Genomic DNA, 26,268 nt, shown 5'->3' on the forward strand with positions numbered 1-26,268 from the left:
CTTAGAAAAACATGCATGCTCACATAACTCAGCTTTGTACCATAAAAGAGATTCCACCAAATATCAAAATCATAGTTATACTTACAACGTCTTACAAAAAAAAATACAAAAATCTTTTCAGAAACCCTTTCAGCGTCTCAGAGGGTCAAGAGAACTTACTTGTTTAGTTTGTTTGTTTATGTTAGAAGTTATTTGCCTTTGCTGATATACATGAATGGGCTCAGTTTAGCTGTATGTATAAAACAAACATTACACATATGTAACTGTTTCGCTGATGTTTTACATGGTTCATATGAGATGTTTCAACTGTTTTGTAAATGTTAAAGATACTTATATCTGCTTACATCTACATTATATTGAGTTATTTACTACATCTTTATCAGGGAGAAGAATCTGAATCAAAGAACTTGAGCAGACTAGAACATGTTATTCAGTGAAGCTGGAGTAGTGATAAAAGAAGACACCAAGGAGTCTGCTTTGACCAGATACTTTTAAATTAAGCACTGTTGGAAGAAGTACTCAGACCTTTTACTTAAGTGAAAGTACTATAGCAATACCACAGTGTAAAAACACTCTGTTACAAGTAAATGTCCTGAATGCAAATTCTTACTTAAGTAAAAGTAAATTAGTACTTATTATGCAGAATGGCCATCATCACTGGATTATAATTATTGATGTATTAACGTGTAATGTTTGCAGCTGGCAAAGATAGAGCTAATTTCAACTACTTTATATACTGCCTGGTAGCTTAATCCATTATAAAACATCATCATTTATTAGTTGATGTATATTTTGTATTAATAATCTGAATCTGCAAAGTAACTAGTAACTAAAGCGATCAAATAAATGTAGTGGAGTAAAAAGTACAATACTGGCTTCCAAAATGTAGTGGAGTACAAGTATGAAGTAGCATAAAACGGACATACTCTACATTGTACTGAAGTATAGTACCTAATTACACTGAACCACTGAAATTCAGTGAGGAGTCCTGGTGTAGACCTGACTGCAAGACAGTCATCTTTTCTTCCTGTTGACCACATTGTGTTTACTCCTTTTCCCAGGGTCTCCTTTTCTGATGACGAAGGGAGCCCTTAGAGGGAGAGAGAATAAAGGTTAAGGCTGAACAGGCACCTCACCAAAGTAAACACCCTGTACAGGGTATAATCTTCAGTTCTGAGATGGCCACATGAAGCATGAACAAACAGCCTTGAATTGCCTTTTGTGGCTCAAACAATGTGATCTCAGCAACCTGCGATAACCTGCAATAACATGTTGACATAGGTCCACCTATGGCAGAGCTACTCACAGAGTACATGTTGGAGAGGTTGTTGAAAAGCACTTGTCCTGCGCTCACTTTGTTCCTCACTCCTCGTATGGTCCCATTCTTGCTGCAGATGTTGATCCGTTTGTCGCTGAAGAGCAGGTCCCTCTTGGCACTGGCGTACAAAAGCAGGTCATCGGGTTCACAGCCGTTGTCGTCCTGAGCGGTCCCCCCCACCAGACCGCTCAGGTGGCTGTTGGCCTCGCTGGTGGGAGGCGAGCTCCCCTGCTCTGCCTCTGGGCTGCTGGTGCAGTCTGAGTCCACTGAGTCCGACACTGAGCCGCACCAGGCCGCTTCATCCTTGAACACCTCCGCCAGGACCCGGCCGCTGTTGGCAGATGCTACCCTAAACCGAACTGTTTTCCCAGACTTTTCTTTCTCCTGTTTCACTTTTGGCCCCTCCATTGAAATACAAGAATGTCTAACATGTTTCACATCCCATTCAGAAAAGTCCGACGCGCTCTTTCAGCCTAAGCCATAGTGGTGAACAATTATCTAACAATAATATCCCCATTGACTTGTCAAAATGAGCTGAAAATTCCCCCGAGGACAAAAACTAGACACCCAAATGGTTAATAATAGATGAGCTTCTGCCATGGTAACAGTTAAAACAGGCAAGGAAATGGATATTACCATGTTCAATAATTGATCAAGGTTTTCAGAGAGCAGACAGACTACACACCTGTGTCTTTAAAAGACACACAGTCAGGATATGCTCTTCTATGCAAGCAATGACTAAACAATTACCCTTAAAGCACGACAGATAACCTTTTGTGCTCTTTTCTGCACCCTCCATTACCCCTGTCCGTCCCTGAAGTAAAACAAGCAGAAGAATGATTTATCAAATATTTACAGATTACATTATATATTAAACATTACATATTTACCCATGGGATGTTTTTTGCCTGTGGCCCTAAACAAACTCTTGAACTGCTTCTGCACCACAGCAAACATAGAGCAGTTGTTATACCCCAAGTATTATACCCCATGCATTAAAGCCTATCCTATATTTTCACAGCAAAGTTACAGAGGGATTTGTGAAAAAGTGGGTTTATTCAAACACATGATTATTTAGCACACAAACAATGGTATAACCAGAAATAGGTGTCTGTATTTACACAAGGTGTGCCATCTTTTACTATAGTATTCTTTAGTTTTTCATTATGTTATTTCAAATGTATTTTATTTGTTTATTATAATGAAATACAAAAATCAAGCATAAAATGGCAAAAAAAATATTTGACATCTATTTCCCTCTAAATCTGATGAGCTAAAACTAATAATGTGGAAAATGAATAGCTCCTCAATCATCAGGCAGTAAATTGGTCTCCATAAGCAGAGTAGGGTTTTTGGTTGTACATTTGATAATCTAAATTACATAAATTGACACCTCTGGTTTTAATGATCCTGTTAGTAATATTATCTCTGAATAGATCTAAAGTATTTTCCCTCTAGAGTGCAAAATATGAGCATCAATTCCTTCATGTCACCGACCAGGAGAAAACTGCAGACCTGTAGTTCCACTCCGGACCTGTAGATGGTAGCAGTACTGCCGCTGACTCATAACCACCACCGAAGAAGCTGGAGGACCACACGTGCAACACAGTGTCAACATGGGGAAAAGGAGGCAGAATAAGCAGTTTTTCACAAATTTATCCAAAAAACAGAAGAAACACTTGAAGGAATTTGGAGAGGAGCATCCATTTCATGACGTGTAAGCAGAGCAGCAAACTCCGGCCTGTCTTAAAGGAATAAATGAGCTACTTTTGGGTTAGCCAACTAGCTAACTGACTAAGTTACATTCAGAGAGCAGTGGTCACAGTGTAGCCAGATACAGTGGGTAGCCTATGTTAGATGCAGTTATGTGTCATTAGTAAACACATAAATATTGTTTGAAGGAGCCCGTTCACTAAAACATATAACGTATAGACAAACCGGATATATCCTCCCCTAAATTGCAATATTTTTGAATGTAGTTTGTGGTTCTTCCCAAGATAGCTAATTTCATTTCGACTTGTCAAAATGCAAACAATAACGTTACCACACAACTGAGATTTTGAAGATGACACGTAAAGAATTTGAATAGTCACATACCTAATGTGGTCCTTTTTATTGTTGAATAGAGTATTCATTAGCAAAATGGCTAGTGGCAGAAAGAGTACGAGAATATCAGTAGCGTGAGGTAAAAGTTGACTTCCACACATGCGTGCATTATCATCACTCCGTAATATCCATTCCAATTTCTATTCCCTGTCCTTGATACTGACTGTAAGATGGCTTGAGACTGTTGAAGAAGTAGATGTTGTAGATTCAAATCCTGCACCCCCAGTGAAATGAAACAAACTCTTTAAAAGATGAATGAACCTCTCTGCATACACATTGGATAATGGGAATAGAACCTCTTGGGTGACAGTGTTTGGGTTATCTGTACGCACAATACAGAGCCAAAGTTGATGCAAAGATACTTATTTTTGGTCAGTGGTGGTCGAGACACACATGGCCTCCCTGATCTGTATGCTGTGTTAAACGTGAAATGTTCCTCAAAAACACAGTAAAGTTTGTGGTCTCTCAAAAGGTGCTTGCTGTCTAAGTAGCTACCTTTCCCTATTGTGTTTTCTCACAGAGTCAAGGAAGGACCTGACAGAACTGAAATAGTGGAACTGGTGAGTAGCACTGTTCAGTTCCTGATGATGGGAGTCATGAAGCCTGATTTATGCCATATGAGACTGATTGTAGTAACAAAAATGAAGTGTTTTCAGTGATACTAACAAGGACCTCCCATCTGATCAGATCTACATAAGATCCATTGTGGACCATCCAGTCGTTGATATACTCCAGACAGTTTTGTAATATAACCCTACCAATATTATAGTACTACAAATTAAAAGCTGCTCTGTCCTCACCTCTGTTACAGCCAGCAAGCCCACAACACTCTGACCTTGAGCCTGATGAGTTGGAGGAGGAGGAGGAGGAGGAGGAGGATGAACCAGAGCAGAAAACAGCCTATCAGAAACTTCTTTCAACTCTCAGCCAACCAGCCAGTAACGACCAGAGTGACGAGGAGAGCACTGATGATGATGATGAAGAGGAAGAAGAGGAGCTTCTTGGTGAAGGTGAGTTTTTTTTCGCCCAGCACATTGAGGACAACAATATTGCAGTCGACTGAATATTGTTGTGCTTTTTATTGAAGGGGACAGTGAGGATGGTGATGAAGATGAAGGGGGAGAGGAAGAACCTGAGTATGCAGATGAGGCTCTGACTGAAGCAGTGGAAGGGGAGGAGATGGTGGAGAAAGAGGCAGGAGTTGAAGAGTTCATAGACAAGGAGAATGAGTCCCAGTTCTGTTTGGAGACCAACTTCATGGACGAGGGAGGACAAGAGGACTCTGGAAGCACTGCAGAGCTTGAAGACAGCAAAGGTAAGAAAAGAGAGGGAAAAAATTCAGTTCAAATTACAATGTTTCTAATAGTTTTGTCAACATATCACCCTAAGTTCCCTGTCCTGTTCCCTGTTGCACTTTATGCCACTTTATACAAGTGAACTGCTTGCTCAATTAGAAAATTAGAGTAATATGATTTGATTGAGGTATATTTTACGTTTTCTGTGTCTGCAGACATGTTTGTTCAGCATTTGGACACAGAACTTGGTGAAGAGGATGTGCAGAAGATAACATCTGGCAGCAAGGCCAAGGCTCAGATCACGGTATTAACTGCGCAATTTGACAAAATTGACCAGCTTTTTTCATTAGAACTGTTCATTGTAGCTACACTTCATGTGCTTTACTACCTTTGTCTTTCTCCACATTTAGTGGCCAAAATTGGGCACTTTACTCTGCACCAATCCTCTGGAGAAGTTTGGATCCATCGGCCCACAGAAGGACACAAACCTCCCACTTTTCCACAAACTTTTGGAGACCTGCTGGAAGGGTCTGACCCAGACCTCCAACCCTAAAGGGGTGGCTGAGGAGATCAGCCCACTGCAGCTGGAGCTGCTAGCTCTTATGGGCTCCTACAAGGACCTCTACTACCCAGAGACCTGTCCTGTGAACCAGGGCTCCCAGGTCCGCAGTGCGTACTGCCTCCATGTGCTCAACCACATACTGAAGGCCAACTCCTTGGTCCTGGCTCACAACGCGCAGCTAAGAGAGCACAAAACTCAGACTAAAGCTGGAGCTGAGCCGCAGGACGAACCCAGAGACCAAGGTCTGACCCGGCCCAAGGTAAAGTACTGGATACAATGGCTCCTTAACAAAGCTCCATTTAACATTTCTAAACATCACCAATATTTATGTAATTATTAATTTATCTCCACTAAAGTGCACATTCTTGAGTTCTCCTTCAGTTGCAAATTGTGCCTGTTTTAGTCTCAAATACTGAGAGTGCTGTAGTATTAAATGAAATGCTAAAATTCACACAGACTGTGAGTGCAAATTATATATGTTTATGTACAGCAGTCTTACCCACAGTTCTCAGGCTGGATCACTCTGATAAATACATGTAATTTACCATACATTTGTGCACGTTTTTGTACATGTGTTCCGCGCCTCAGATGCATTGCTGATTATGTATTTACACATGTTACATCTTAAGATTTAAGTGAAACTTTGTTTTAGCGTTAAAGTCACAAAATAATTCAAAGAAACTAGGTCCAGCAGTTATGTCTTATATGAAATGCTTCCACTCAAAAACACAATATAATTTCCTTCTGCCCAGCTGCTTTGTTGTAATGACTGTTATGAACGTGTCAGGTCCTGATTCTCGTTCCGTTCCGAGGCGGAGCTCTGCAAGTCGTCCAGACGCTCGTCAGCCTGCTGGAGACCAAAGGTAAGAAGATAGTGGTCAGCAACAAGAAGAGGTTCAAGGAAGAATTTGGAGAGGAGGCAGACGACAAGCCGCCCAATCTGCAGAGGCCAGACGATTACAGCGCCATCTTCTCGGGCAACGTGGACGATCACTTCAAGATAGGTACGGTTTAACAAACGCAGGTTAGCCCACTTTTGGATAACCTCCTAAGTTACTCTGTCTGAGGCCTTGTTGCTGTCCTCTCCCCTCACCAGGCATCTCCATTGTGAAGAGCTGCATGCGTCTGTACGCCCCCTTTTATTCCTCGGACATCATCATCGCGTCTCCACTTGGCCTGCGCACAGTGCTGGGAGCAGAAGGAGAAAGTAAGAGAGACTTTGACTTCCTCTCCTCCATCGAGCTGCTGGTGGTGGATCAGGCAGATGTCTTCCTCATGCAGAACTGGGAACACGTCCTGGTAAGAACACAGACACCTGTTCGAGAGAACACCTTTCTGCGTGATGGCGTCTGTTCAGCAGTGTTGTGTTTTTACTGCTGGGATGGATGTGGCGCCATCTGCTGTTTAACCACCATTGTAGAATAGTTGATAAATCACAGCATGTTCAAATTTAGCATTTCAGATTAAGTTTGACTAAGTCTGAAGGGTGATGCTATTTTTGGACTGGATTGGTTAAAAGAGTCACGTTTTCTAACTCAGTTGTAATACAAACTGTATGAATAACCAAACCAAACCTGTCAAAAGTCGGTATAGGTAAGGTGTGTCTGTATAAGTTGATGTCGTCCCCCCTCTACAGCATGTGCTGAAGCACCTGAACCTGCAGCCGCTGGACTCCCATGGAGTGGACTTCTCCAGGGTGAGGATGTGGAACCTGAACAACTGGGCCAGACACTACCGGCAGACGCTGGTGTTCAGCTCCATCCAGGACCCACAGATCAACAACATCCTCACCAAGCACTGTGCCAACTACCGTGGACAGGTACCGCACTTTACGGTTACCATTACACCTGCTCCTGGGACTGAACATCCAAAGCAGACCGCAATTTAGGTGATGTAGGTTTTTTTAAAAGTGAATTCTCTGTGTGTTTTTTTTGTCCCAGATTACCACTAAGAACGTGCCAAAAACAGGTTCCATCTGCCAGGTGCTGGTTCAGCTGCCTCACGTGTTTCAGATGTTCTCCTCTGGCAGCTTCATGGACCACGATGCTCGGTAAGGTCTTCTCACAGGGGAACCATGTGATGCCCTCACAGCCAGACAACTTGTCAACTCTATAAGATACACCAGGGGCTTTCAGATGCTATCATGTCACAATTGAGGCTACATGGCTACAACAGGCTACAACAACTTGTTTTTTTAACCTATATTTATTATGTTTATAAAAAGTGTTTTTTTGTGATTTCTAAGCGGATTTATGGACGTCTCCCTCCGAATCTCTCCTTAAACTCTTTGAAAACCTCTTTACATTCAGTTAACTTTTAAACAATAATATTTGATTCCTTAATTTGAGCACGTCTGTTGCTCCAAGTCGTTTAAGATTCTGAGATTACACATTCATTCTGCTTCTACCCATGAAAACACATACAGTCATCCTATACTCATTCCTTACATTTACGTCTTTAGTTTACATGGTTCCTTTTTAGCTGTTGTACAAACCAGGCGCCTATCGTCTAAGTTGTTTCCCTTCTTTTGAGGTGTTTTTTGTAAGACCCTTGTTTTATGTTATTATCTCTTTGTGAGTTTCCTTATTTAAATTTCTGCCTGAATAAAAAACAGATCATAATATCTGCAACAGCTCAAGAGATCTTGACAAATGCTTGGTGGAGCCCAACAAAATTTAAAGCTGTTTTATTTCCGCTGTTACCCATCCTGTCTGTAGGTTTCAGTTCTTTGTAGATAAAGTGCTGCCTCAATACAGGGACTCGGTTATGTCCCACACTCTGATCTACATCCCGTCTTACTTTGACTACATCCGGTTGCGCAACTACATGAAGAAAGAGGAGATAAACTTTGCCAGCATCTGCGAGTATTCCAGCAAGTCAGAGGTGTCCCGAGCCAGGCACTTCTTCCACAAAGGGGAAAAACAGTTCCTGATCTTCACTGAACGCTTCCACTTCTACAAGAGGTCAGTTCTTTTTAATGCTCCATCAGGTGGCCTCACGTGTGTTGGGTTCTGTGTTTTGTCTTTTCATCCAGCGGTTATGGGTGCATGGTCAGTAAACTAGTAAAGATCTCCTTTAGCAGGTTGTTCAGTGGATCAAACTGGACCTCACCAACCACAAAGCCATCCATGAATAACAATCACTGAATATGATGAGCCTTCTGGTGCTGTTGATACCTGGAATCAGTCCCACACTATCAATAGTAAACTAGTAAACTAGTAAACTTTTTAAGAGTTAACATATCACCAGATAACACGTGAAGGAAACAGACGTTATCCCTTTTACAGAGTTCAAAAGTTAAACCTCTTCAGTTGTGTATTTGTGAATTCAGCCCCTTTTCTCCAGTTATGTGACAGGGTAGTCATGCACTGTAGCTTCTTTATTGGGGTCCATTGATAACTGATTGATTGTATTTATGTGTGTGTGTATATGTATATATATATATATATATATATATATATTATGATATCTTGATCTCAATTATATTACCTGGTTAAATAAAGATGGTGTGTATAAATGAGCGAATATCTTGTGTTCATCCCTCCAATAAAGGGCTGGTATGTCCGTGCATCAGGTATTAAATTGCATTCTATGTGGTATTAAAATGGTCTTAAAAAGTATTTAATTTCACTTTGTGAGCCAGGCAGAAACCCTGAATTCTCTGACTTCCTTTATTTAGGTACACCATCAAAGGGATCCAGAACCTGCTATTTTATGGATTGCCCTCCTTCCCCCACTACTACAGCGAGGTGTGCAACATGCTGGCAGCGGGGGGTCGGGGGGAGGAGGCCAGCTGGACCTGCACTGCCCTCTACTCTCGCTACGATGCCCACAAGCTAGCCGCCATCACCGGAGCCCAGCGAGCCGGACAGATGCTGCACTCCAACAAGACTGTACACCTCTTTATTACAGGAGGGGAAGATAAAGCCTCCTGATGGAGCTGGAGAAATAAAAGAGGGACCACTGCATGAAACCATGGTGGATATCTACTGTGCATTATTACAGTAGGACGACCCTGGATTGAGTGCAACAAGAAAGATGTTGAATGCAGGCCTGTGATAGAGGAGTACCTGGTTTGACCATCGGAAAAATGAGCCACTTGAAGATGCAGATACAAAAGCTTTCTGTTATATTTGGACAGTGTTACACTCACTCTTACATGCACCAGGTAAAACATGATGCGTTGTTAGTGGAAGCCATCCAGAAACATCAAGCTGCATAGTTAAGAGATCATAAAGCATTGTTTGTAGGTGATCACTGTGATAAGTTGTTGTAAAAACTTCACTCACTGGTTGGATGTGTTTCCAGATTCAGCAGATATTGAATTGTTTAGATTAGCTTCCCCCACTATTTGAAAAGAGTCCATTTTTGTACTGTACATATCTGTCCTGAAATTGCTAAAAAATACATTTTGTGGTTGTTATTATGGTAGGCATACCCAATATAAAATATTTCAAATGAATCAAGGGTGTGTTGCCTTTTGTATTTTAGGAATTTTAAGCCAGAAGCATTTAAAGCAGGACTTCTAATGCTAATGCTCTGCCAAACAGTCCCACAAAACATGTTCTTCAAAATGTTTTCATTAGATGTATGAAATACAGAAATACAAATGAGGTATGTCTGTGAGCAGGTTTGTGATGTATGTAATGTCTGTGTGAGTGAATGTGGAACACAAACTCAAAACAGAGAACACTGTTAGTTGGTAGACCAGGGGAAGAGAGTGACAGGGTCCTGCAGGTCTGATTTATAGACTTCTGAGTCCAGCTTATTCTTGTGTACCGCACCTGTGATAAGGTCTCAACTCCACCCTCTGACCTCCTGAAACAAAATTAAAAAAGAGAACAGCCAACAAAGATATGGCCAACCCTGGGGCCACCACATCATACACTGTTCCCCCTAAAAAAGATACAGTACAAAGCAAAACAGGCTCCTATAAACACAGTCAGTTATATGACCCTCACACATAATTATTAACTGCCTGAGTTGACTTTGGTCGCAGAATTACGGTGCTTTCTCCACTGGGAAAGGTGTCAGCACGGTTTGTAGCTGCCGTGAGTATGGACAACAAGACGCAGAAGCTCAGCCTGAAGCGGGAAGTGGGGCTCATGGGAGCCGTGTCCCTCATCGGGGGGACGATGATTGGATCTGGGATCTTCATGACGCCACAGACAGTGCTCTCCACCATCGGCAGTCCCGGGGCCAGCTTGGTGGTGTGGGCATGCTGTGGTTTGGTGGTGATCCTGGCTTCTCTCTGCTACGCTGAGCTGGGCACTGTTATAAGAGAATCAGGGGGGGAGTACATCTACATCCTCAGGACTTCGGGGCCAGTCGTCGCCTTCATGTTGATCTTCAGCTCCGTGTTATTTGTGAGACCTGCTGGCATTGCTGGCATCGCGCTGAGTTTTGCTCAGTACGTCGTGGTTCCTTTCTACTCAGACTGCCCCCCTCCAGTGCTGCTGGTGAAGTGCGTGGCTGCAGCTGCTATTCTAGCGCTGGCCACTGTGAACTGCCTTAATGTGCGCATTTCAATGTCAGTCCAGGTGTTCTTTATGGTGGCCAAGGTTCTGATCCTGGCTGTCATTATCATAGGAGGCGTGGTGATGCTTATCAGAGGGCACACTGACACCTTTGAGGACTCCTTTGATAACACAAATGTGGCCATCAATCCAATTGGTATTGCTTTCTACCAGGGACTGTGGTCCTATGATGGCTGGAACAATCTGAATTATGTGACTGAAGAGTTGAAACATCCAGAGGTAAGTAAAAGGGTGTGGAGTGGAAAGTGATTGCACAAAAGGGGTTATTGAATAAGACCAATAAGCAGTCCATGTCAAGGTGATCCTGACACTCAGACAGTGACTGTCCTCCCGAACATCACCCTAAAAAAATAAAGTAATAAATACAAACGCATGATAAAAAATGATTTATGTTTATTGCTACCAAACCCATCAATAAAAATGTAGCACCACCCAAGCGAGAATATAGATGATTAGAATCAATTAATGTTTAAACCACTACCCACATGACTTTATACATTATATATGTTACTTAGGATGTCAGTGAAAACATCAACGAGCAAAGAACAGGAGAGTCTGCAAATATATGTTGCAGTCTGATGATAACTGTAAAATAATAAAGCAGTCCAGGGATTTGAAAAAAGTGATGTTATTAAAATAGTCTACCTTAGTCTAACTTTATTGAAACATTAAACACAATAACTTTGTTTAAATGCTGTCATCATCCTCAATGTGAAACATTATTTCTTTCCTGGCTACATACCAGACCTGAAAACTAGAAATTTCAACAGAACGTGGTGTCCCAGGCTTTAACCAGCATGCTGGCTAAGTAACACACTAAAATAACAAAGGAGTCCATGTTTTTGGCTCAGGGACACTCTATCCTTATTTGGATAACCTCCTTCTTATTGAACATGGAGGAGCGATTTATACCTGGTGAAGTTATGTCGGTGTGTTGTTGCCTGACCAATTTGTGGGGATTCAATTTGTCCTCAACAACACTTGCAAAAAGGACGAGTCAGCTTCAAGTGTGGTAGGTATATTGTAGCTAAGCGGTCATTAGAGGCCTACACTAAGGAGCAGTTATCAACAATTGGAGAGCATGTTGTGCCTGACTTGCCTAAGGATTGGCACAAAACCTTTTTGTCTATTTGACAAGAATGCGTGGTTGAGCTGGACAAGTAGGACCTGGGTCACCAGTCATGTCACTAGTGATTTTATGACATCAGTGATAAAAACGTCCATGTGAAAATTCCCAGGGTGGTTTGGACCGTATCACTTTGGGGGTCTGTGTTGCCATTCACCTCTGATACTGACACTGGGTTTTGTGCACTAGTTCAGATGATGCTTGCTGCCCCTCTGCATGATTAAAATTCGGTGCAAGTGTAAATTGTTATCGTAGTGCATCCCTCTCTGTGGGTTTAGGGAGTAGAGGTAACAAAGATTGAGGATTGTTGTTCTACAAGCAAGCCTGAAAAATCTATCAAAAGATTTAAACAAAAGAAAATGAAAACCTAGTTTTAGTCCTGGTGATCATGTCCTCGCACTTCTTCTGGTAATGGGTTCTCCCTTTCATGCCAGACATACAGGTCCATATTCTGTTCTTCAGCAGTTTTCTGATCAAAACTATATGATTTCTACTCTTGACCAACAGACAGTTATGCCTCATTCATTTGTTGAAACGTTATTCTTCCCATTGCTGCAAAACTGCAAAAGAAGTAATGTGAGTGGCAGTGGCTTCCTCAGTGGGAGCATTATAATGTGTTGGAGATAATCACAAAAACTCACAAATATCAAATAATCTTTTATAATACTGCTGGAGAGTAATGAGCAAAGTCACAAAAACAGGTATTCCATTCCTTGCTTCAGTGTGATGGGGTTATTTCAGGTGCCAGGTGCAGTAAACTGTTAATCGATAGCCAGTTTCATTGTACATATATCCACTGTAAATGCCTTTGAGGAGTGATCAAACCATGGAGAGTGACAAATTCTAACATTACCCAACAGTTAGCAGATACCAGATCTGTGCACGTCCAGTGTCCACTGCGAATGCCTTTGAGGAAGCAGCAGCTCACAAACCATGGAGAGTGACAAACAGAGACTCAATCTGAAGAGGGAAGTGGGGATTATAGGAGCTGTGTCATTCATTGCTGGCACCATCATAGGATCTGGGATCTTCATAACCCCCCAGTATGTGCTATCCGCTATTGGCAGCCCCGGGGCCAGCCTTGTTATATGGACCTGCTGTGGGTTGATAGCCATGCTGGCGGGGCTCTGCTATGCTGAACTGGGCACAGTCATACCAGAGTCTGGGGGAGAGTTTATCTATATGCTGCGTACAGCAGGGAAAGTGGTGGCCTTCATGTTTGTCTTCAGCTTCATCATTGTCATGAGGCCTGCCAATGCCACAGGAATTGCTCTGAGCTTAGCTGAATACATCGTGGCCCCCTTTTACAACGGCTGCACCCCTCCACAACTGGTTGTGAAGTGTGTGGCTGCAGGAGCTATCATGGTGCTGGCCATAGTTAACTGTCTGAGCGTCCGCTTGGCCACCGCCATCCAGGTGGTTTCCATGGTAGTCAAAGTGCTGGCACTGGCCGTGATCGTACTGGGAGGTGTTGTGATGCTTTTCCAGGGACACACTGAGAACTTGGATAACTCCTTTGAGGGAACAAATGTTGGTGTCAGCTCCATTGGCATTGCTTTCTACCAGGGCTTGTGGTCCTATGGTGGGTGGAACACTTTGAATTATGTAACTGAAGAGGTGAAACATCCAGAAGTAAGTTTCACCGTAGTCTGTTTTCACAATGAACTTTCATGTTCAAGAGTTTCTTAATTTACTACATGGTTTACTTACAGTTTACAATAGATTGGGAAGATTGTGTGATCCACAGATCTAAGGTAGAGCGATACTATACTTGTGACTTTGGCAATGCAGTCTGAGAGACCTCGCCTATGGGTCTGTTTAGATGACAGAAGGTGCCATTGCAGTAAGATACTAGAATCGTAATATTGTGAAGTCATAAGAATCTTGTCAAAAGAACTGTATAAAGTAATTTGCAAGCTTGATGAAATTGTGTTAATTCCACAAAACACACATTTGTGCATTAAAAAAGATCAACACTGCCACAATTCATGTGGTTCTCAGAAGTGCCTCTGGGAGCTCTCTGAAGGGCAGGAACTGCTGTCTCAGACCCACAGAACTGTTCCATCTGGTTCCTCAGGGACTTCCTGTTGATCAAATTGTGTGTTACCTTTTATTAGCTCCATTAGTTTAATTATTATTTTACTTTATACTTCCTCTGGAAATACCTCCTTAATCGTGGTGGAGGGGTTTATGGGACCCTGCGATCCTGAGAGCCAATAGACTCTGGTAGTGTCTCCCAAGGTAAAATTGTCCTAGGTGAGGGGCAAGTTTAAAACCACTTCCAAGCTTTCTTTGAATCAGCATCTGGGGTGCAGAGCAACCCCTCGACAGAATAGGGAGACTTTTAAACAATACTTACATACATACACATACAAACATTTCAAAACAGTTAAAAAACAGTTACGAATGTTTTTCTTCTCCAGTATTTCAAACAATAGCTCTTTAAAATTCTTGTGAGACACCAGAGAAAATAGCTCAGCTGTATCTTGGAATTCATTCCATATAAGGGTTGCTGAAACACTGAAAGCAGTTTCACCCCATTCCGTCCCATATCTGGGTGTTTTAAGGTGAAACAATCCTGAGATCTAGTGGTGTAATTTGAGAAGTTACTTGAAAGAAGACTGGGCATACACAAAGGCAGTTTAGCAGTTAAAGCATTGTAAATAAATAAAGCTGCATCCTTCGTAAATCAAGAGAGAACCACCCGACTCTATGGTACAGGGTACATTGATGAGGCGGGGACCCATCACCTGTAATAAATCGCAGCGCAATATGATAAATGGTGTTATCAGAGACTGAGGCATGCACATAAAGTGTATCACCATAGTCGAAAACTGACAATATTGTGTTTTAGATGAGCTTTGTTGTGGTATAAAAGGTGCTAATTGGTATTAGAAAAAATCTAACTTCACTGAAACATTAAACACAATAACTTTGTTTAAATGCTGTCATCATCCTCAATGTGAAACATTATTTCTTTCCTGGCTACATACCAGACCTGAAAACTAGAAATTTCAACAGAACGTGGTGTCCCAGGCTTTAACCAGCATGCTGGCTAAGTCACACACTAAAATAACAAAGGAGTCCATGTTTGTGCCTCAGGGACACTCCTGAGATCTGTCCTTATTTGGATAACCTGCTTCTTATTGAACATGGAGGAGCGATTTATACCTGGTGAAGTTATGTCAGTGTGTTGTTGCCTGACCAATTTGTGGGGATTCAATTTGTCCTCAACAACACTTGCAAAAAGGACGAGTCAGCTTCAAGTGTGGTAGGTATATTGTAGCTAAGCGGTCATTAGAGGCCTACACTAAGGAGCAGTTATCAACAATTGGAGAGCATGTTGTGCCTGACTTGCCTAAGGATTGGCAGAAAGCCTTTTTTGTCTATTTGACAAGAATGCGTGGTTGAGCTGGACAAGTAGGACCTGGGTCACCAGTCATGTCACTAGTGATTTTATGACATCAGTGATAAAAAGGTCCATGTGAAAATTCCCAGGGTGGTTTGGACCGTTTCACTTTGGGGGTCTGTGTTGCCATTCACCTCTGATACTGACACTGGGTTTTGTGCACTAGTTCAGATGATGCTTGCTGCCCCTCTGCATGATTAAAATTCGGTGCAAGTGTAAATTGTTATCGTAGTGCATCCCTCTCTGTGGGTTTAGGGAGTAGAGGTAACAAAGATTGAGGATTGTTGTTCTACAAGCAAGCCTGAAAAATCTATCAAAAGATTTAAACAAAAGAAAATGAAAACCTAGTTTTAGTCCTGGTGATCATGTCCTCGCACTTCTTCTGGTAATGGGTTCTCCCTTTCATGCCAGACATACAGGTCCATATTCTGTTCTTCAGCAGTTTTCTGATCAAAACTATATGATTTCTACTCTTGACCAACAGACAGTTATGCCTCATTCATTTGCTGAAACGTTATTCTTCCCATTGCTGCAAAACTGCAAAAGAAGTAATGTGAGTGGCAGTGGCTTCCTCAGTGGGAACATTATACTGTGTTGGAGATAATCACAAAAACTCACAAATATCAAATAATTTTTTAGAATACTGCTGGAGAGTAATGAGCAAAGTCACAAAAACAGGTATTCCATTCCTTGCTTCAGTGTGATGGGGTTATTTCAGGTGCCAGGTGCAGTAAACTGTTAGTCGATAGCCAGTTTCATTGTACATATATCCACTGTAAATGCCTTTGAAGAGTGATCAAACCATGGAGAGTGACAAACAGAGACTCAATCTGAAGAGGGAAGTGGGGATTATAGAAGCTGTGTCATTCATTGGTGGCACCATCATAGGATCTGGGATCTTCATTTCCCCCCAGTATGTGCTGTATACTATCGGCAGCCCCGGGGCCAGCTTTGTTGTATGGGCCTGCTGAGTCTGGGTGAAGTCCTGGAGAGGACGCCGTTTGGATACTCAATAGCTCTGCTTGGGAATTAGACGCTGACATGGCCTATGGTGGACAAACCACCTGCTTTATCTTAACCCGAGTGGTGCTTTGTTATTTTAGTCATGTTTGGTCACAACAAACACCATGTTCAAGTATAAGTTAGTTAATGTACCTTCTACCAGAACACCGTAGACCAAAGATTGATTCACCTCTTATTGTGGACAAGGCTCTAACATTACCCAAGAGTTAGCAGATAATCTACAGCCAGATCTGTGCACGTCCAGTGTCCACTGCGAATGCCATTGAGGAAGCAGCAGCTCACAAACCATGGAGAGTGACAAACAGAGACTCAATCTGAAGAGGGAAGTGGGGATTATAGGAGCTGTGTCATTCATTGCTGGCACCATCCTAGGATCTGGGATCTTCATTTCCCCCCAGCATGTGCTATCCGCTATTGGCAGCCCCGGGGCCAGCCTTGTTATATGGGCCTGCTGTGGGTTGATAGCCATGCTGGTGGGGCACTGCTATGCTGAACTGGGCACAGTCATACCAGAGTCTGGGGGAGAGTTTATCTATATGCTGCGTACAGCAGGGAAAGTGGTGGCCTTCATGTTTGTCTTCAGCTTCATCATTGTCATGAGGCCTGCCAATGACACAGGAATTGCTCTGAGCTTAGCTGAATACGTTGTGGCCCCCTTTTACAACGGCTGCACCCCTCCACAACTGGTTGTGAAGTGTGTGGCTGCAGGAGCTATCATGGTGCTGGCCATAGTTAACTGTCTGAGTGTCCGCTTGGCCACCGCCATCCAGGTGGTTTCCATGGTAGTCAAAGTGCTGGCACTGGCCGTGATCGTACTGGGAGGTGTTGTGATGCTTTTCCAGGGACACACTGAGAACTTGGATAACTTCTTTGAGGGAACAAATGTTGGTGTCAGCTCCATTGGCATTGCTTTCTACCAGGGCTTGTGGTCCTATGGTGGGTGGAACACTTTGAATTATCTAACTGAAGAGCTGAAACATCCAGAAGTAAGTTTCACCGTAGTCTGTTTTCACAATGAACTTTCATGTTCAAGAGTTTCTTAATTTACTATATGATTTACTTACAGTTTATAATAGATTAGGAAGATTGTGTGATCCACAGATCTAAGGTAGAGCGATACTATACTTGTGACTTTGGCAATGCAGTCTGAGAGACCTCGCCTATGGGTCTGTCTAGATGACAGAAGGTGCCATTGCAGTAAGATACCAGAATCGTAATATTGTGAAGTCATAAGAATCTTGTCAAAAGAACTGTATAAAGTAATTTGCAAGCTTGATGAAATTGTGTTAATTCCACAAAACACACATTTGTGCATTAAAAAAGATCAACACTGCCACAATTCATGTGGTTCTCAGAAGTGCCTCTGGGAGCTCTCTGAAGGGCAGGAACTGCTGTCTCAGACCCACAGAACTGTTCCATCTGGTTCCTCAGGGACACTCCTGAGATCTGTCCTTATTTGGATAACCGGCTTCTTATTGAACATGGAGGAGATTTATACCTGGTGAAGTTATGTCGGTGTGTTGTTGCCTGACCAATTCGTGGGGATTCAATTTGTCCTCAACAACACTTGCAAAAAGGACGAGTCAGCTTCAAGTGTGGTAGGTATATTGTAGCTAAGCGGTCATTAGAGGCCTACACTAAGGAGCAGTTATCAACAATTGGAGAGCATGTTGTGCCTGACTTGCCTAAGGATTGGCACAAAGCCTTTTTGTCTATTTGACAAGAATGCGTGGTTGAGCTGGACAAGTAGGACCTGGATCACCAGTCATGTCACTAGTGATTTTATGACATCAGTGATAAAAAGGTCCATGTGAAAATTCACTTTGGGGGTCTGTGTTGCCATTCTCCTCTGATACTGACACTGGGTTTTGTGCACTAGTTCAGATGATGCTTGCTGCCCCTCTGCATGATGATAATTCGGTGCAAGTGTAAATTGTTATCATAGTGCATCCCTCTCTGTGGGTTTAGGGAGTAGAGGTAACAAAGATTGAGGATTTTTGTTCTACAAGCAAGCCTGAAAAATCTATCAAAAGATTTAAACAAAAGAAAATGAAAACCTAGTTTTAGTCCTGGTGATCATGTCCTCACACTTCTTCTGGTAATGGGTTCTCCCTTTCATGCCAGACATACAGGTCCATATTCTGTTCTTCAGCAGTTTTCTGATCAAAACTATATGATTTCTACTCTTGACCAACAGACAGTTATGCCTCATTCATTTGCTGAAACTTTATTCTTCCCGTTGCTGCAAAACTGCAAAAGAAGTAATGTGAGTGGCAGTGGCTTCCTCAGTGGGAGCATTATAATGTGTTGGAGATAATCACAAAAACTCACAAATATCAAATAATCTTTTATAATACTGCTGGAGAGTAATGAGCAAAGTCACAAAAACAGGTATTCCATTCCTTGCTTCAGTGTGATGGGGTTATTTCAGGTGCCAGGTGCAGTAAACTGTTAATCGATAGCCAGTTTCATTGTACATATATCCACTGTTAATGCCTTTGAGGAGTGATCAAACCATGGAGAGTGACAAACAGAGTCTCAATCTGAAGAGGGAAATGGGGATTATAGAAGCTGTGTCATTCATTGGTGGCACCATCAGAGGATCTGGGATCTTCATTTCCCCCCAGTATGTGCTGTATACTATCGGCATACTATTAATGTACCTTCTACCAGAATACCGTAGACCAAAGATTGATTGACTTTGTAAATTTAGATTTATCATGCCTTGGACACTCAGGTGAACAGAGAAGCAGAGCTGAAACCACTTTTTTTTTTTTGCTGTAAAAAGGGAAAATGTGATTTTCTATTAAGAGAATGCAACTGGAAGTAATGAGCAAAGTCGAAGACCAACAGCTATGCCACACCTTGGTTGAAGGGTGATTTTACCTCTTATTGTTGACAAGGATCTAACATTACCCAACAGTTAGCAGATAATCTACAGCCAGATCTATGTACATCCAGTGTCCACTGCGAATGCCATTGAGGAAGCAGCAGCTCACAAACCATGGAGAGTGACAAACAGAGACTCAATCTGAAGAGGGAAGTGGGGATTATAGGAGCTGTGTCATTCATTGCTGGCACCATGATAGGATCTGGGATCTTCATTTCCCCCCAGTATGTGCTATCCGCTATTGGCAGCCCCGGGGCCAGCCTTGTTATATGGGCCTGCTGTGGGTTGATAGCCATGCTGGGGGGGCTCTGCTATGCTGAACTGGGCACAGTCATACCAGAGTCTGGAGCGGAGTATATCTATATGCTGCGTACAGCAGGGAAAGTGGTGGCCTTCATGTTTGTCTTCAGCTTCATCATTGTCATGAGGCCTGCCAGTGCCACAGGAATTGCTCTGAGCTTAGCTGAATACGTCGTGGCCCCCTTTTACAACGGCTGCACCCCTCCACAACTGGTTGTGAAGTGTGTGGCTGCAGGAGCTATCATGGTGCTGGCCATAGTTAACTGTCTGAGCGTCCGCTTGGCCACCGCCATCCAGGTGGTTTCCATGGTAGTCAAAGTGCTGGCACTGGCGGTGATCGTACTGGGAGGTGTTGTGATGCTTTTCCAGGGACACACTGAGAACTTGGATAACTCCTTTGAGGGAACAAATGTTGGTGTCAGCTCCATTGGCATTGCTTTCTACCAGGGCTTGTGGACCTATGATGGGTGGAACACTCTGAATTATCTAACTGAAGAGCTGAAACATCCAGAAGTAAGAGTTTCACTGTTTACCATTCATACATTTCAAAACAAATAAAGTCATGCTGTTAGTAAGTATTAAATTAAGAGATTATATACTTATTCAATCAACTTTGCAATCTACTTTACGATCTACAAGATCATACATCTTTTTTTGTGATTCATTATTTATTGATTATGTTGGAAAATCAATCACATATTGAACAAAGCAAGACATTTGCATTGCCCAGGAACACCCAATCCCCTCCCTCCTTTTTTAAGGTCATACATCTTATATCAGCCTTTTATCTCAGTTTACAGGAGTCACACAAATAAACACGACAGGTTAGTGCATGAATAACAGAATGGAGCTGCCAATGTTTGATACAAGTGTCATCTTATCCAGATAAGGGATTGCATGATAAGTGAGAAGAAGTGAGCTCAGATTCAAGAGGTGGATACGCTATGTAATGATTCTGAGGTGAAGGTGCTGACGTTGACGCTAATCGTAATTGAAGGGATAGTGGAAAGTTACAATGTCTTTGTGGAAAATGTGAAAGTTGAGAATGCATTTAAAGGCAGGCTGTACTCTTTGAGCACTCTATGGAATGGCTTTCTATCAAGGACTCTGGTCTTATGCTGGTTGGCACAACTTGAACTATGTCACAGAGGAGCTGAAAAGACCAGAGATGAGACTGTAAGAAGCTGTGTGTGATTGAGTAAATATTAGCATTATAATTTTTATTCAAATACAACAGTCCCTCTAGTCAATGGACAGATCATACCTTGTTAAAGATTATGCAGGACAAATGTCTTGATGCCAAACTGGAAGGATGACAAGGTAGTAGCCCCAAATTGTCAAAACTAAGCTGAACAGTGTTAATTTATAACCTCCATCTTTTTCATAAGCTTATTTAACCATCTTTTGACTGTATGCCAGTTAAGAAATTCAGTTAAAATGCTGTCGACCGAGGTGCCCCTGTAGAGCCCAGGTTTGATTCCAGCCCGGCACTTTGCTGCATGTCATCCCCTCTCCCTCTCTCTCTCCCGCCTTTCCTGTCACTCTTCAACTTGCCACTATACAATAAAGGCAAAAAATGCCCAAAGAAACCTCTAAAAAAAAAAAAAAAAAAAGGTTTCGACCAGTGATCAAACTGTCAGAGTTGTCAATCAAAGACACTCAAGGCGTGATTGACATTTTAATTGCTGCAATTGTGGTCTTACCACTTTTCTCACACCTCCTACCACCACAGCTGCCCCCCACAGCGCCCCCCACTCCTCCAGCATCGACACCTCTGTCTGTCCTTGAAAGAGATGTGAACAGACTCTTCAAAAGACAAAACCCGCGTAAAGCTGCTGGACCAGACTCCATCTCCCAATCCTGCCTGAAGCGCTGCGCCGATCAGCTGTCTCCAGTGTTCACGGACATCTTCAACACCTCACTGGAGACATGCCACGTGCCAGCCTGCTTCAAGGCCTCCACCATCATCCCCGTCCCCAAAAAACCAGGGCCCACAGGATTAAATGACTACAGACCCGTCGCCCTGACCTCTGTGGTCATGAAATCATTTGAACGCCTGGTCCTGTCCCACCTCAAATCCATCACAGACTCTCTGCTGGACCCCCTGCAGTTCGCCTACAGAGCCAACAGGTCTGTAGACGACGCCGTCAACCTGGCTCTACACTTCATCCTCCAGCACCTGGACTCCACAGGATCCTATGCCAGGATCCTGTTTGTGGACTTCAGCTCTGCCTTCAACACCATCGTCCCGGCTCTTCTTCAGGACAAGCTCTCCCAGCTCAACGTGCCTGACCCCACCTGCAGGTGGATCACAGATTTCCTGTCTGACAGGAAGCAGCACGTGAAGCTGGGGAAACACGTCTCAGACTCGCGGACGATCAGCACCGGCTCCCCTCAAGGCTGCGTTCTTTCTCCTCTACTCTTCTCCCTGTACACCAACAGCTGCACCTCCAGTCACCAGTCTGTCAAGCTCCTGAAGTTCGCGGACGACACCACCCTCATCGGACTCATCTCTGGAGAGGATGAGTCTGCCTACAGGTGGGAGATTGACCACCTGGTGACCTGGTGCAACAACAACAACCTGGAGCTTAACGCTTCAAAGACAGTGGAGATGGTTGTAGACTTCAGGAAGAGCGCAGCCCCACCCGCCCCCATCACCCTGTGTGACTCTCCAGTGGACACTGTGGAGTCCTTCCGTTTCCTGGGCTCCATCATCAGCCAGGACCTCCGGTGGGAGCTGAACATCAGCTCCGTCATCAAGAAAGCCCAACAGAGGATGTACTTCCTGAGGCAGCTGAGGAAGTTTAACCTGCCACAAAAAATGCTGGTTCACTTCTACACTGCCATCATAGAGTCCATCCTCACCTCCTCCATCACCGTCTGGTACGCTGCTGCCTCCACCAAGGACAGACGCAGACTGCAGCGTATCATCCGCTCTGCAGAGAGGGTGATCGGCTGCAACCTTCCATCTCTTCAGGACCTGTACTCCTCCAGGACCCTGAGGAGAGCAGGGAAGATCGCTGCCGACCCCGGACACCATCTGTTCGACCCCCTCCCCTCTGGCAGGCGGTCCATCAGGACCAAAACCTCCCGCCACAAAAACAGTTTCTTCCCCTCTGCAGTCAACCTGACAAACTCTCACTGACCCCCCCCCCCCCAGAACACAAACACAAGCTATACGTTATATTAACGTACATCACCCCTGTTCCCCCTGCGTTACATTAACGCACCCACCCCCTACTGGACACTTTATCTGGACACTTTACTTTATTCTGGTCACTGCACTGTTGTTATTTATCTTATCTTATTTTTTATTTTTATTTTTATTCTTATTCTTATTTTAGCTTTTATATTCTACTTATTTGTTATCAAAACAATAGCACCTTCAGACCACAGCAAATTCCTTGTAATGTATGTTACTTGGCAATAAACAGTTTCTGATTCTGATTCTGATTCTGATTCTAAAGAGTCGGTCTAGACCTGCTCTATTTTGTAAAGTGTCATGAGATGACTCATGATTTGGCGCTATATAAATAAAATTGAATTGAATTGAATTGAATTCTTACCTAACCAGGGTAAAGGTGTGTGCCTGCCGGTGTTGTTATCGTGTGCAGTGAATATAAAATATGAATATAGCAATTAACAGCATTTGAATGGATTTAGCTTATGGACTGACATGTTGTGGTGCGCTGTCTGATTTCTTTGTTCAGACGTAATGTGAACCTTATTGTGGGAATTTGAAAAAAAACAACAACAACAACAATTTTGATGTAAATCATTTTCAAGTTGTTGACAATGGTTAAACTTTTTGCAAGGTAACACTTACTGTTCGTGGCAGTTCCAACAGATTCACCAGCTTCAGCTTAGTGCTTAAAACATTGTTGGGAGGACTACAATATTTGTGCTTGTGCTATTGCTGAAAGGCTTTAAATCACTTTTGTTGTTGCTTTACAAACTCAATCTACTGCTACTATTGACATAATTATTCTTTAGTTTGATTAATATTCATTCAACTATCACAAGACAGCTTGATGCTCAGTATCTTGCTCACCGAAGCATTGCCCTTCAAACCCTCACCGATTGGAAGGTGGTTGATCCTTTGAATTAATCATTATCATATTCAAGTGCGCATTGTGTTATCCAGTCCAATAAATGTGTTTATTTGCACATCCTCATGCAACCAAGGTTCATTTCTTCTTCCAGAAACATTTTGTTGGGAAAGCATATAAACAGTGTCAGTGTCGGAACATGTTTTCAACCTGCAATTGTAGTTCAGCTGCATGTTTACAGAACTTGATGCATTTCATTGAATTTAATTCTTCTTTGGAGTCTTAACTCCTGGCTCAATCCATTACTCCACTATCAATATTCAACCAACCATCCTGCAAGCTTGTACATGTTGACCAGAACATAAAAATGATGTTGTTGTTTTTTTCTTCCAGGTGAATCTTCCAAGGGCGGTTGTGATAGCCATTTCTCTGGTGACCGGCTTATATCTGCTGGTGAACGTGAGCTACCTGACAGTGATGACGCCTAAAGAGCTCATGTCCTCCAACGCAGTAGCAGTAACCTGGGGGTAAGACAACACGTTGCATGTTGATGTCACAGATTCAGGTAGACCGGTCCAGATGCTGTTTCTGGTGGTAAAATTGCTCATTTTTAAAGGGGCATTAAAAGAATAGTCCACCGGTTTAGCATTGCACTCCGATGACATTTTCATACTCACAGTGGTCAGTTTGTTTGTTTTTCAAGAATAAAAATTGATGCAGCAGAACCAGACATATCGTTCCACAAATTTTTCTTTCACTTTTGCTGCCTCCATTACCCACAATGCAACCCGACCAGCGACAGTTCGGTCGAAGATTCGGGTGTGTTATGCAAGTAGTGACTAATGTAGCCTGTAGCCACTAGCGTCAAGCAGAGATGAGGAGTGTGCTCCAGAGGTCTGGTAACCTCTCGCCTTTCTAACGCCACTCCCCCAGATTGTTTTCATTTTCAAACTTGTAGCCTTCAGGCCCAACCAGTGCTGGCAGGCAATCTGTCAGACTTCAAACAGCTTCCCCTGGAGCCACAAAAAACGTCATACAACTTCTTTCACATATGCAGAAGTAGTCCCCGACACAGATAAGACGGTGTGTAAAATAAGTGGTATCTTTAATCTGAAAAGACCTTTTAATTACCCCTGTTACCAGCCTGAATTATATGCAAGCAGGTGACTTCTGAAAGTTGTCAAGGATGCCGTTGCAGCTTTTGTGAGAACTTCAACCTTTTTGGGCAGGAATAAGGTGTTCGGAAGCTGGGGCTGGATCATGTCTGTGGCTGCGGCATTGTCTGCTTTTGGTTCACTGAACGGGACGTTCTTCAGCGGTGGCCGTGTGTGCTTTGTTGCTGCCAGGGAAGGGCACATGGTGAGAATCTCTCTACCTTATGAATATATGTTAGATTGTGGCCGCCGCAGAGTTTCAGAGACTTGTTTCGGTTTTTATAGCCTGATATCCTGGCCATGGCTCACGTCCGCAGGCTGACTCCATCTCCAGCCCTGATCTTCACCACCATTGTGTCTCTGGTGGTGCTGATCCCTGGAGACTTCCAGAGTATTGTCAACTTCTTCAGGTGAAAGCTGGGTCTGCTTTGCATGTGTTTAATGTGGACATTTCTTTCTTATTGCTTGTATAAAGAACGTCCAAACTGTTTGTATTTGCCTGATCTTCCTCTTCATTGCTGTTGTCAGTTTCACCGCCTGGTTTTTCTACGCCATCACCCTGTGTGGACTTCTCTATCTCAAGATTAAGAAGCCGGAGCTCCCCAGGCCTTACAGGGTCAGTGTCACACACACCCACTCTCAAAACACATCATCATAAACAAATCTTTGTCTCAAACATTATATATAAACACATCAGCTTGTGCCTGTCTCTTCCTCTCTCCACAGGTTCCCATTATACTCCCCATACTGGTCCTCATTGTGGCAATATTCCTTGTGCTGGCACCCATCATAGACAATCCTCAGATTCAATACCTCTATGTGACTTTATTTATCTTCAGTGGAGCTATAGTCTACATACCACTCATCCATTACAAGCTCTGCCCAGGACTGTTGACGAAATTAACAGTGTTCCTGCAGCTGTTCTTAGAAGTTGCCCCGGCAGAGAAAAACCTGTGATTTTGGGCCGAAAAATCCAGAAGAAAGGAGGCGTTCTTCCAGTTTCATTGCTTGTGCTTTTTAACTTCACCTGTTTTTGCTATGGCACTCAAGCAACACTGCAGTTAACATTCAATAGCCACTTAGCATTACCTCCCATTTCTCTCTACGACTTTGCACACACACATCTGTAGGAGATGCAGGTAACCACAATCTACCTGTAAAAAAAAAAGTACTTCAAAAAAGCATTCATAAATTGGGTTGTACATTTGACTGTCTTTGAAATGTGTTGGCCCTTTTTCTTTGCACATGTGCATTTAGTACTGCTTTATTTGCTGACATTCTTAGTCAACTTAGAGAGCACATGGAAAAAGAAATATGATTCAGAAGTAAAATCTGTATTCAAAATGTCAATCCATTACAAAAAGATGAAATATCATTCTGAAATCTTGAACAGTCTTTACCTGTGCAACAGTTCATCCTAAGTGGCTAAACAGAGTATGTATTTAAACAGCTTAAGATTCCTGTTCCTGAATGTGTTCAATTTCCATTTCAGTTCACTA

General features: G+C 42.9%; 2 protein-coding genes across 2 annotated transcripts; both read left to right on the forward strand.

The window, feature by feature from the left end:
* Window positions 1-2,919: 2,919 nt before the first annotated feature.
* Window positions 2,920-9,777, forward strand: utp25 (UTP25 small subunit processor component). Its single transcript, XM_070920687.1, has 12 exons — window positions 2,920-3,035; window positions 3,945-3,984; window positions 4,236-4,434; window positions 4,512-4,739; window positions 4,935-5,023; window positions 5,130-5,540; window positions 6,069-6,285; window positions 6,378-6,580; window positions 6,918-7,100; window positions 7,222-7,331; window positions 7,999-8,244; window positions 8,961-9,777. The coding sequence occupies exons 1-12, from the start codon at window positions 2,935-2,937 to the stop codon at window positions 9,214-9,216; spliced, it is 2,283 nt and encodes a 760-aa protein (XP_070776788.1). The 5' UTR covers window positions 2,920-2,934; the 3' UTR covers window positions 9,217-9,777.
* A 561-nt stretch (window positions 9,778-10,338) lies between these two features.
* On the forward strand, window positions 10,339-25,726 carry LOC139297874 (b(0,+)-type amino acid transporter 1). The gene is made up of 6 exons (XM_070920682.1): window positions 10,339-11,037; window positions 24,009-24,142; window positions 24,845-24,974; window positions 25,055-25,179; window positions 25,298-25,385; window positions 25,496-25,726. The coding sequence occupies exons 1-6, from the start codon at window positions 10,339-10,341 to the stop codon at window positions 25,724-25,726; spliced, it is 1,407 nt and encodes a 468-aa protein (XP_070776783.1).
* The last annotated feature ends 542 nt before the right edge of the window (window positions 25,727-26,268 follow it).

Source organism: Enoplosus armatus, chromosome 15, assembly GCF_043641665.1.
Source record: "Enoplosus armatus isolate fEnoArm2 chromosome 15, fEnoArm2.hap1, whole genome shotgun sequence".
NCBI classification, from domain to species: domain Eukaryota; kingdom Metazoa; phylum Chordata; class Actinopteri; order Centrarchiformes; family Enoplosidae; genus Enoplosus; species Enoplosus armatus.

Excerpts from the sequence above, each read along its gene's own strand:
- utp25 (XM_070920687.1), top strand. The coding sequence starts at position 2,935 with ATGGGGAAAAGGAGGCAGAATAAGCAGTTTTTCACAAATTTATCCAAA. Across the intron at positions 5,024-5,129 it reads AGGCCAAGGCTCAGATCACG|TGGCCAAAATTGGGCACTTT; the intron begins GTATTAACTGCG and ends CTCCACATTTAG. Across the intron at positions 8,245-8,960 it reads CGCTTCCACTTCTACAAGAG|GTACACCATCAAAGGGATCC; the intron begins GTCAGTTCTTTT and ends TCCTTTATTTAG.
- LOC139297874 (XM_070920682.1), top strand. The coding sequence starts at position 10,339 with ATGGACAACAAGACGCAGAAGCTCAGCCTGAAGCGGGAAGTGGGGCTC. Across the intron at positions 24,143-24,844 it reads GCAGTAGCAGTAACCTGGGG|GAATAAGGTGTTCGGAAGCT; the intron begins GTAAGACAACAC and ends CTTTTTGGGCAG. Across the intron at positions 25,386-25,495 it reads AGCTCCCCAGGCCTTACAGG|GTTCCCATTATACTCCCCAT; the intron begins GTCAGTGTCACA and ends CTCTCTCCACAG.